Below are 12,785 nucleotides of genomic sequence, written 5' to 3'. Positions count from 1 at the left end.
GAATAATTTGGAGTAAAGGTGTTGCCACAACCCTAGCAAAACAAAAGGCAGACACTTTTGCCTTAGGCTGTGAAATCACTCAAGCGCTTAAAACATGAGACTTGTCAGCCTCGTGGCAGCGTCTTCTGTGTAAAGGTGATAATGTTGCAGGAAGTGCTTATGAAAGGAGCTGTTGTGTTTGCGCTTGAGCAGATACAGCAGGTCTGTGTTGGGCTCACAACAACAGTCAGATAAACACAAACACAGGCAGAACTTACAGAACTCTCCAACTAACTAAAGTTAATCTTAACAACTAGGAATGCAGAAAATAAAAGGGACTGCCATTTTGATTAATGATGTGCAAAACTATATAAAAATACACATATGAGCCCATATCTGATTGATTTAAAGAACAACAAATGGCAACAACAAAAAGAGTTGTGAAGCAACGACTTCTGTCTGTACACTTATATGGCTTTGCAAGCCTTGTCAAATATTTTTTTAAAAAGTAATTAATTCATCCCATTCAAAAATGCATAACCCTCACAAAAAAACGGGGCTCTTCAGCTCATGTAATAATAACGGGAAGAGGTCGAGCGATATTAGATTCTGAAAATATGGCCAATAATAATAATATGAACCAAAAATTCTATATTAACAATATACTGCATATATAAAATAACTTGTTTTAAAAATAACAAAAATTATTAAAATAAATTAAAATAGAGCTTTTTATTTTATTGTCATATGAAATATATAATGTACATGAAGAGAGAAAACGTTTTCAAAAGGCACCGTATATCTTATATGTGTCTTCACATGATATTTTACAGATCATTATAATGTTAAGGTTTCTCATTAATGAAACAAGTTACCTTAAGAGTCGCCATCATACTAACTCATTAGGTCTCATTCACTAATAATTTTGTACATGCAGTATAAAAATGCATTAATAAATTAGTTTTTTCCTTCCAATGTTGAAATGTTGGTATCATGACAACCCTAGTCCAAGCAACACAGTAGTGATGCTTCATTTTTGATTCACTAGAGAGAATTCTTTTTTTTAAAATTGATTCAGTGAAAGATTCAATAATTCACTGCCACTTGCTCGATGAATCAGTGATTTGAAACAAATTGCTTGAATGAATGATTCAATGATTCATTTGTAAAGACAGTCGCTTGTTTTATTCCAGAATGAATCAATGTTTTTGGAAAAAAAAGATCACTTTTTACTGTTACTACTAATGCACAGGCAGTCTGTCTGGAAAGCGCAAATATAGATAAGCGTGTGAGTGATACAAAGTAAAAAGTTGAAACGCTGCTTCACCGATCAAACTGAAACAAACTTTTATTATATACAGTATGATCAGATATTCAGAACAACAACACTTACTTGCTTATGTTATATTGATTAAATACACTGTAATTTCAGAGTAAATCTGTATTGACCAAAGCGTCTATATCAGCATATTTCTTCTAAAAATATATGACAGTCTGTAATATAGGGACTAATTGCTGGAGTTATCGTTCGAGGTCAGCTGTATGTATACATATGCATGTCTGCGGGAGGGGAGTAACAGACTTAATTAAGACAACACATACAGTACATTTGTCAGAAACGGGGTTTAGCCTCTGGGCAGACAGAAGGACAAAAGCCAGAACTACACCTGCTACTCAGATGCACTATTTTTGGTTTGTGTCTATATGTATATGGGTCAAAGACGAAAAGGGTGTTTCAAGCATCAAAAAAATAAAAGTGCAATACAGCTTTAAGTTTTGTTTTTTATCCATACATTACAATGCGTGCTGTTTAAGTTTATATTTTTCTGAATAAAAAATTATTATCATGCATTTTTTACCATGTTTGACAGAAGACACGCACTAAAATGTCATTCAGTGCAACAATATTTATATACCAAAAAAATATTTGAATCATTTGATGACATATTAAAAGACTATTTAAGCATCACAGCGCAGCCCTCAAATATCAATTAACTTTCATTTTTAAATCTTTATACTTTGCTAATGTCCTTCAAACCACTATATTTTCCAATTTGCCAGCAAGAGGTTTTTGTAAGGAAGTGAAAATCATTTAAAATATATAAAAATGTAGTATGATCATACATTCTTATTTGTATTTTAATAAGTACAGGTCAGAATAAGTATATTGTTTCATTTTTACATAAATATGTGTTACACTGAATGGCCATGGATTGTTACTCTGAATGACGATTTGCCAAAAAGAGAGATAATATTGCCATTGTTCCCATAACTGAAATATTTTTATATTAATCTGTCAGTAAATTAGTTTTAATAATACTCCTGAGTAAATGACTGCAGAAACAGATGCTGAAATATAATACGCATCTTCCTGATGCTCCCCTGCCATGCTTGCTTAGCTTGTCACTTTGTTTTCTGACTTGCTCTGCCTCAAAAATTCCTGCTTGCAGCCACATTTATTAATACTTTCTGTTTGCAAACATAAATGGCATTATCAGGATGAGTATTTGGGGTGGAGAATCCCCTCAGTGATCTCTCTTGAACTACTGACATACTGTAGTGAGGGGGTCTCTCTACCCAGAATTATTGGCAAGCTGTTATTTCAACAATTACAATCCTCAATACCCGTCTCTTTTCCTGGCTAAAGGCACGTTCACACCAAGTACGGTAAGGATAAAGATAAAGATAACAAAAATCAATAAATAAATAAATAAATAAAAAACAATCAAAAAAGTGGGGGAAAAAAACCCTTCTGTATAAAAGAATAGCAGATTCCACAGCACAACGATAACTGCACAGCGAAATAATATTGTTGGAATCTCTTTAATATTGTTCAAACAGTGAACTTGACCATTAAAGTTAATCACAATTATTCACAACATCTACTTGTTTTTCAAAAAATCGAACATTAAAGGTGTTTTTTGGCATTTCACTGAATGACGTGTGTTTTTGTAACCTGTTACCACACCATGAAAAGGTGAAATTATCAAGTATTTAAGAGCAATAAACTCACTTTTCTACAGCACCACACGGTCTTCCAGGTGCCATTTAATGATGTCACAGACTTGCAAATGACTATCAGTTTTTTATATGATTTCAGAATAACTTCTTATTCTTACACTGAATGATCTCAGACAAACTGCATTTTCGGGACAAATGTCCCCTATCTATTTAAATACTTAAAAAAAACAATAAGACAGTCCTTTTAATATAACACAGCCAATACTTACTTGAAAATGCCAAGACAACAAATATATTTTTTAACTTGGTATTTTATATGTTTATTTAAAGATGTATTGGTAAAATCACAGTCCGGACCATTACGCTGAATGACAATTTTACATTTTGGAACATTATTTCCCCCATATTTTGACATTTTATTGTCACAAAAGTTATTTGAAATACCTTTTATGGTAAATATATTGAAATACACCAAAATGGTGACGTCTCGATTTTGACCCATATGTATGACAGCCTTAAGATATTCTCCACTGACATCTTACCAAACATCACACCAACGTTTCTGATTAAAAGACCATCATTCTCTTTTATGATCATTCTGTGTTACATAAATTCCGACTGCTCACACTGTACTATATTTGTGTACTGTGCTATTGCAAGAATCACAACACACATTTATCCATCTTTCTTGGAGGCATTTCGAAGGTTAATTCTAGCTCTGTGGATGGTGGCGTCATACAAAATGTTCCCACATTGAAGAGTCTGCAGTGTCCCAGATACAGACAGCCTAAGCAACGAGGGAGAGATCAAAAGGAACACCTACTCGGAGCAGACGGATACCAACGCTCCAAACAGCTACTGATGGTAACCCATGGCAACTCCTGATAACTGTGCATTCTGAAAAAACAGCCACAGCAAGTGCCTTCGCAATCTAAACTAACAGTAGGTTTTGCTTCCGACTACCGTGTGCGATACGGACGTCTTCCTGGCCGATGTAGACATCACAAGGTTGCCCTCACAGCTCAGAACGGAACTGAAAACCAATCCAATCATTGAGATATAAAAGGAATTGGGCAGGAGGAATTAAATGGGATCAAAAATAGCAATCGTTGTGCTTCTTTAAATATCCAGCACCTCTCAAATGGAGCAAGAAAATGTGTTGCCTGAAAAAACTCCTCGTTTGTTACTGCTTAGTAATCTGAGACCTAGAAAAAAATATATATTTAGAGACCTAAAAGCCAAGGAAAATGATTTAAGCAACAGTAGATAAAGGGTATCTGCAGAGTTTTTAAAAATAAATTCAAGACTTTTGAACAAACAAAATCAATACAATTTGTCCAAATAGAACAAATCAACACAATTTCAACATAAATAAATAAATTTTCCTTTTACTTACTTAATTTTTACTTAAACACATTCAGCAAGTTTACATAATCAGTATATACTGATGTACTGAAATTGATGTATCAGTATATCAATACACACTGTATGAATTAGTAAACCGATATTGAAGTTTGCTGATAAAGATAATAATGAAAAGAAATAAACAGATTACTGTGCTGACACCAGTAAAATCTATATCCACCAAATGTGTTTTTCTTCTCTTTTAATTACAAACAAGCCTGAAATAAACAAGGACTTTTGTTTTAAAATGTCTGATTTACTACTGCCAGCTGCTCATTCAAAAATATAATATGCACTCTCATATTGTCACACCTTATAACTTAGAAGCAATCAAATGGCATAAATGTACAGCATTCATTGATTTTGTAGAATCTGCATCCGCAGTGCTGCGTTTGTACATGTAGCATTCACATTCAGTTAAGTCAAAGTCTTTTGAAGTTTCATAATCACATTCAAATTGATCACAATTTCTGTTTTTCAATACCCCAAATTTAAGACCTCTGAAATTTTTGTTATACCATTTAAGATATTTAGGACTTGAAAAAACTTCATTTCAGACATTTTAGATACCCACAGAATGTATTAAGTAAATATTGCTATCATTTTATACTTTTATGTAATGTAAGTTGCACAGTTTTACAATATCTACTGTAGATTAGAGCAGTGGTTCTCAACCTTTTTGAACATAAGACCCCCATATTCCCCAAAGTAGGCTGAAATATTTCCAAAATTTCTGCTGTAATTATGACAAAGCTGCTTGTTTTTATTAACAGAAACTGATGTATTGCAGTAATCACTGTTTTTGTGATTCCACAAGTTACAAGAACTCTGTTCTTCAATAAAAACAAATAGATTTTAGTTATTGATATAAAGGTTTTAGCAATTTAATTTAGATCATTTAGGTTAAAGATAGATTATTTTAATATATTAGTATTTTTCCATTTAAATACAAAACAAAATTATCATGTTTTTTATTGACCTTTATGTTTTGCTAGCTCTTAAGTTCAGCGCACACTAAAACGACTTGCTTGTCACACTTTTATGCTCTAAGCCCCAGATCTTCATGGATACTACATATACTACATGCATAGTGTGCACACTTGTGACACTTGTTTGAAATCTAGCTGAACCGTCAAAAAATATGTGCATTTGTGCGTCTCTGAGCAGCAATGTCAAACCGCCAATGAGATTTCCAGGGGAAAAGCGCAAAAGGAGGTTGAGGCAGTGGGAAGCCAGAAACAACATAAAAAACATCAAAGTAGCAAGTAGCTACTGCCCACGTTTGCTCATCCACTGTCTCGTCCACATTGTTTGGCTCTTTTTCCCCATTCTTTGCAAATCGCAAGACCTTCTTCCACATTGTTTGCTGACATCTTGTTAAGAATGGACTTACTATGGGTTAGCATGTGCATGAATTTGTGCCTTGCGAAGGGTGCTGAGTTTGTGTCTCGTAGCGTGTGGAGGTCTGTAATGCCTGGAGAAAGCTGTCTGTTAGCATTCGTTTCAATGCCAGTTGCTCGGTCTTCTTGGAAGTACACAATTTGAATGTTGCCATCTTCGCTCGCAGCCACACAGTTTCGGACACAATTGTTTACAAGTCAATCAGGGGCTAACTGGACCATGCTAACCAGCCAAACCTTGACCCCTTGGTGTGTTGCCTGTCCTGATTTGTCTTCAAAAACAACCAATATGATGGCTTTAGCCTCTCTTCTGGCCCCAAAAGCTCTAAAAAGCATCCAGATAACAGACTGACTGGTGCATAAATTGAAAAATTGTTCTCTGGAAGTTTGGCTTTGTAACTCATTCAAAGTTATCTCAACATGACGGCTACAATGAAAGGGTCACTTCCATACAGTAAAACAGCTTTTTTTAGTCCACTCATGTAGTGAAGATCATTTTGACACATTTGTCAAAAATACTACTCATTTCTTTAAGTACTATTCTCATTTCTAAGTGCACCTATTGCAGAGCGGAATAATGTACTCTGGAAACTCATGTTAGCCACTTTACTGGATTGAGTTACAAGAAAGAGTACTGTTAGCCAGTGGGTTTGAGGCTTGTAAAAGGAACTGCTTGCCCAGAGAAGTAGGTGGACAAGCTGTAGTACAGAAAGGCAAGCCAAAAGACACGGCATGAAGCATCTACATAAGTATGTTGAGATTACAGAATTTGAAAAAGATTGTGCTTTATCATTTTAACATTGAAGTAATCTCTCTTTTACAAAGTATAACCAATCCAAAGGTTGCGGGTTCGAGTCTCGGGCCGGCAGGGATTGTAGGTGAGGGGAGTGAATGTCCAGCGCTCTCTCCACCCTCAATACCACGACTGAGGTGCCCTTGAGCAAGGCACTGAACCCCCAACTGCTCCCCAGGCGCCGCAGCATAAATGGCTGCCCACTGCTCCGGGTGTGTGTTCACGGTGTGTGTGTGTTCACTGCTGTGTGTGTGCACGTTGGATGGGTTAAATGCAGAGCACGAATTCCGAGTATGGGTCTCCATACTTGGCAGTATGTCACTTCACATATGAAAGCATTTACCTCGGGTTAGTCCTGTATTTGTGTATGTTTGTCCATTTTATTATGCAAACAGATTTTCATGCATGCAACCGTAAGCAATCTGTGCTTACCTGCGCAGAGCACTTGGCGGCACCTCCGGCTTCTCTGATTCGCCGTAGCAGCTAGCCGTTCCGTCAGGTATCCGACCTTCCTCTCTGAACATAGTAGCGGCTGCAGAACTGATAATTCCCACAGCGTCCTGCACACGCATCTCCAGGGGATAATCCCATTCATCGTATGCCACAGATATCATCCCCACTGGAAAGGCTTCCGGGGTTTGTTCGAGATTTCCTGTCGTCAGACTAGGAACAATCCACACAAAGCCGGCCCCGGTGAGCCCCAGCGAACGGGCTTCCTCCATAACCAACGCTGCTTCGTCTTTGGAGCAGTAGAGGAGGATGACGGGTGACTGGATGCGTTTAAGCTGCACGTGGGCTCGGTCCTCGGGTTCGCCGACGCCGTCCAGCGTCACTACGCTCTGAAGGTCCCAACGAATGAAGCTGTGGTCCACCGTGACGCGGACGGTGGCTATGAACTCCTGGAAACCTGGGAACTTGGTGGTGACCACCGAGAAGACGTGCCAGTCGTACTCCTGCATTATAGCAAGCATCAACAGCGCCTCCTGCTGGAGGGAGGCCCCAAACTGGAAAAACGAAGAACTGGCATCCTATAAAAAGAGAGATAGAGAGAGAGAGAGCAAGAGGGAGGGAGAGCCAGAAAGAACAGGTGGTGGAAGAGAAAAGGAGAAAGGGAAACATGAGTAGGAGTGAAGACAGAAAAGGAAAGTTAAAGAAATGCGGGGAAATACAAACCGTGTGTTGTCACATCTGATCCTGATAGTTGGTTAATTGTACTTCCACCTGCATTCTTGCCAATGGACAGTCTTCAGTTCTGATAAATCAACTAAACTATCAACTATGAACTGGAACAATAAAATCTCAACATTTTAAACCGTTTCCTTAGCTTGACATGGTACCGTTCTGCTAGTGTTTGCTTCCATTTTAAATGTACAACAGTATCTTAAGAAATAAATAGCAAGGTGAGTCTCAGACAAAGCGTTACGGTCCATGAAGAAAAACGATGAGTTGAACATTATTCAGGCGACTCTCAGAGGATTTCATGCAGCCAACTCAAGTCCAAAGAGACATTTTAAAAACTAATGTTACTTCTAACATTTCACTGATGCTGTTGCAGCACATTATTTTCCTTTGCACTTCAAACGTAAATGTAGTTGCAGACACAGCAATATTTCCATCTTTGCTATTATGTACACTGCATCCAAATCCAAAATCATATCTGCAGTCTATCTTGTTGTATGCATTTGGTCATTATGCATTCAAGCTCATTTGGCTGGGGATAGAAATATGCCTTTATCCAAACAATTTAAGATGTGTTTTAAAATGTCCTTTGAAAGTATATGGAATAAAAAGTGTATGAGATGAATGTAAACATCATTGTTCTCTCCATGCAATATTATTGTTCCCTGTGTCCAATTTGTACTCATAAATGGATGCTTTTTTGTGATGCATGCCCCTGTTTCTCTAATGTTGTTGAATGTGCTATATGTAGTCTTATTTATATTGCAATTTTTGTATTTCTTTAATAAAAAACTACTTTTTGAATTGCTGTTCACACATGGCCTCAGTAGCCTCAAAAAGCATGTGGACACTTACTGTAAGCCATATTTAACATATATGAATAACATTGCAAAAAAACACACTCACATTTTGAAGCATTTATGAAGACCCTTAATAATAAAACAATATATGGGGTCAGTAAGATATTTTTGTTTTTTGTTGAAAGTAACAAATTCTGCAAGTATGATTAAACTAATCAAATGTGACAGAACATTTATAATAGTAAAAAACATCTCTATTGCAAATAAATGCTATTGTTTTACTATTCAATCCAAAAATGAATTCCACAAAAATATTAAGTAGCACAACTGTTTTCAACATTGATAACAGTTTTGCAATTAACGGAATAAATTGCATTTTAAAATATATTAAAATAGAAAACAGTTTAAATTGTAATAATATTTCATAACATTACAGTTTTTAATGCATTTTTCATCAAGAAATCCAGCCTTGGTGAACATAAGTTAGTGTACTTTGATATTTTGAATGATATTCATAGATTTTTAAGTGTGTTACTTTAGGTACTCCTGCTTTAAACCATAAAATAACTGCTTTTATCCAGCCGTAGAACATGAAATCATTTTGTTTCGTCACCCCTGAGAAATATTTGAAAACGGTGGAAAGGCTGTTTCTCACTGCCACCGATAAAGCAGAAGTTCCTTTACCCTACTACTGAAGCCTTCAGCTTTGCGAACGTGAAAGTGTGAAAAGGTCTATAGAGGGAACAGGAACGAGAAAAAGAGAGAAGGGCAGGCATCAGGAGCAGACAGTGAGCCGTTGAATACAGGAGAGGGGAGAAAGACAGAAATTGCTGCACACTGTCACACTGGAGTCACTGACTGAGTTAAGAATAATGACTGCATCCTTGTGCGGTGACAGCTTGATATCTCAGAATACACAAACACATAAACGAGCAACAATGGAGCTTATGAATATCACGGTTCACGCACTGTGCAAACACACAGACGCTGATCTGTCCACCACGGTGCTGTGACAGATTTAAAATACTGAGCTTAAGCAAACAGTGATGCGCAAATAAACAGGTAAGGAGGAGGTATTCGCCAAGGATTAGCACCATACTTTGAGCAGAATAAAATAAAGAGGCCAAAGGCAATTGAATTTACATGAGGTAAATGTATGCTCCTCAAACTGTACTTCACTGTAACCGAACCTACTGAGAAAATTGAATCTTCAGCTCGTAACTGAGTCACAAAGCAATACATCTCCACTGATCCAAAACTGAGAGAGCACCAAACTTCACATAAACCAGTTATGTCATGTTCTAAAAATATATCACACAAACAATTCAGGAGACATTAAAACTGTGTCCCAGATACACTGAGGAGTTAATAAATCAATGCAAATGTAGTGGCTGCACTCAATGTTTTGGATGGTCCCTTTTGCACTGTGAATGCAGCACTTCAGCGTTTAAGAGGCTCTAGGATGAAACTAGATTAGAGGTATGCATACAGCTCGGGCACGCTCACACATACACACGAAGGCCCACACAAATCTCAGGTGTAAACGGATATAAGCCAAGGTGCATGTACTGTACATATATAGCCATGTACATGTGCACACACATACAGTGCATCTAATCAAAAACACCCGCTCTTAGACCACGTTTCGAAAATTAATCATACGGACTCACACATCATTTTTTTTTTTGGTACTTGAGGTGCTGAGAGGTTTTCCAGTTTGGCAGGAGGTTGATAAGCATGTGAAGAGGGTTAGGATTTAGCTGCAGAGCTGGAGGTTTGCAGGTAGATGCACACACAAACAAACACACAAAAGATGTGCGCGCCGGGAAATTGGTTTAATCAGAGAGGGTATGAGGGTCGGAGTGCAGAAATATCCTTCCATTAAAGCACTTCTTCAATCTTGTCACCCATTTGTCCACACATCCTGACCTTGGAGCTGCCATTTTATTGATAATGTTGCATATGAATGTTGCTTAATGAAATTTTTTTTTGATTGCCAGTATGAAGATGTACAGTATAATCATTGCAACGCTGTCTAATTTTTATTTTTTATGCTTTTTGTTTTACTTTTTGTTTTCCAGCTTTGGAATATCAAGCAAATTTAAAAATAGAAGGAAAACTCACATCAATTATTTAACATCTGCATGGATCTTTTGAAGTAATCTCAAATGATATGGACAGACTCCAGAGATTATCCTGATTATCCACACATACTTAGTGATGCTTACCATCCACACATACTGATTAGCCCTAAAAAAAAAAGTTAAAATGCTCATTCATATTTGTATTTCCAAAATACAGTTTATCAAAGATTATTTGATTTGTTTATGATGGTTGTTAGCATTATGATTCAGACACAACGCTTGGGAGTTTGGGAGTCCTACGGTCATATTTTTGTTTTAAATACAGCTGCTTAAACACATTAGAGAGTAATGAGCTACTCTGGCACTAAAGACATTTGGAATAAATCTTTCTGAAAGTATTCTATATGACCCAAAGCAATCCCATTTTTTTGGTGGAAAATGCCTGCGGTTCTCACTTCATCAAAGCAGGTGAAGTAAAGAAAAAGCTCCCTTTTTCTGCTATTACTCAGCAGAGACTGGCCAGGGTTTGAACAACTGTGTGACTGACACTCCCGGGGAAAAACAAAAAGAGCTAAATTTAAAAAAAAGAAAACAAAAAAAAGGACCTCAGGACAGGAAAAGAGACTAGCATCCACCCCTAGTACTTCTGGACCAGGAGAATTTTGGAATGTCTTGCAATTTGAGGGTTAACTTGCTTCTCAATATTTTAGTAAGACTGTATCAGCAGGACGTTAGTAATCAGCCAATATTAGAAATGTTTCAGATTATTGGTATTGGTTGTTATTGGATATTTAACTGTACATGTTCATTATTTTTACATTTAGAATGAGTGTTTTATGATGACAAAAGGCCAAGCAAATCTTTGAAAGAAATGATAATTTATTAACCCTGTTAAATGTAAAATGGGCAAATCTCCATTTTCATTCGTTACATTATAATGTTATGATGCTCAAATTCATTTGTAGTGAATGATTGATTTTATTTATTTTTCAGAAAAAAAAATAGTATGGAAAGTAAATATGATGTATCAGCATTAAAATATTTATAGACTTATCAATAGTTGCCAGAATTTTAATATTAATGTATACAAATGTCATCCTCCATTTTGGGGCACTTACACTACCATTCTACAAAAGTTTGGATTTAGTATTTTATTGTTGTTGTTTTTTTAAATAAATTAACACTTCTGATTAATTAAATGCATATTTGCTGAATAACTGTCAATTAAAAGGCATTTAATAATGACGTTACTAAAAGATTTCTACTTCAAATAAATGTTGTCCTTTATGTTTCTATTCACAAAAGAATCCTTAAAAAAAACAGGCCATTTTTCCACTTGTTTCTGGCTGCTGAAAATTAAGTTTTGCCATTGCATCTGTCACGAATCCTGGCCATGCTCTTCCGTTAACTCGCCACCAGATGTCACTTACTCACCACATGGACTCGTACACCACACAGCACACTGGACTACAGTTCCCACAATACATTGCACTGACCATACACACAGCTGTCACTGATTACACAGCTGATTTCAATCACCACCACACACCATATAAGCCTGGGACTTGCTCTTGCTCATGGCCGAGTATTGTTTAGCACTTATCACTCTCCCAGGGATAGCTGCTTTACGGAGCCTTAGCCTTAGCCTTAGTCTTGCCTTGTCTTGTTTATCTTGCCGTGTCTGACCCTGCCCGTGTTTCCTGGATTAACCCTTCGCCTTGCCGTCTGGACTCTGTTTGCTCCCCGTTTGGATTATTGCTTTCGTTTCTGGATTATCTCTCTGCCTTGCCCCTTTGGATACTGTTCGCTGATCGTCGACCCACGCTTGTTCCACGGATTGCTCTGTCTTGCCCTTGCCATACCTGTTTGCCGATCTCTGACCCTGCCTGTTTTCTGACCATGTTTCACAATAAAGCTTTGCATATGGATCCGCACGTCTCACGTCTCGTCAGCCCCGTAACAACATCATATTCTAAAATATTTTACAATAGAACATAGCTATTACAGCTGTAGTCAGGAATGACCTATTCATTTCAGCTGGCATGATTTTGGAGAGAATAAAAGACAGTCCATGATTTTTATTCATTTAGACAGTTCTCAGCCAATTATCTCTAAGTTAGAGCCAACAACAGAACTTGCCTTTTTTTGGTTGAGCATGTTCAACCCTTTAGCATCCCCTGCTCTG

At 37.0% G+C, this 12,785-nt stretch overlaps 1 protein-coding gene across 1 annotated transcript in view; it reads right to left on the bottom strand.

The window, feature by feature from the left end:
- Nucleotides 1-12,785, bottom strand: part of grin2ab (glutamate receptor, ionotropic, N-methyl D-aspartate 2A, b) — a gene marked incomplete at both ends in the record, with an annotated part of 78,615 nt that overhangs the window by 22,590 nt on the left and 43,240 nt on the right. The window contains one exon of the mRNA XM_079420699.1: nt 6,970-7,565. Within this exon, the coding sequence (XP_079276825.1) occupies nt 6,970-7,565 (596 nt within the window). The remainder of the gene's footprint in view (nt 1-6,969; nt 7,566-12,785) is intronic.

This window comes from Barbus barbus (genome assembly GCF_936440315.1).
Source record: "Barbus barbus genome assembly, chromosome: 7".
NCBI lineage: Eukaryota > Metazoa > Chordata > Actinopteri > Cypriniformes > Cyprinidae > Barbus > Barbus barbus.
This window is presented reverse-complemented; position numbering and strand designations above follow the sequence as displayed.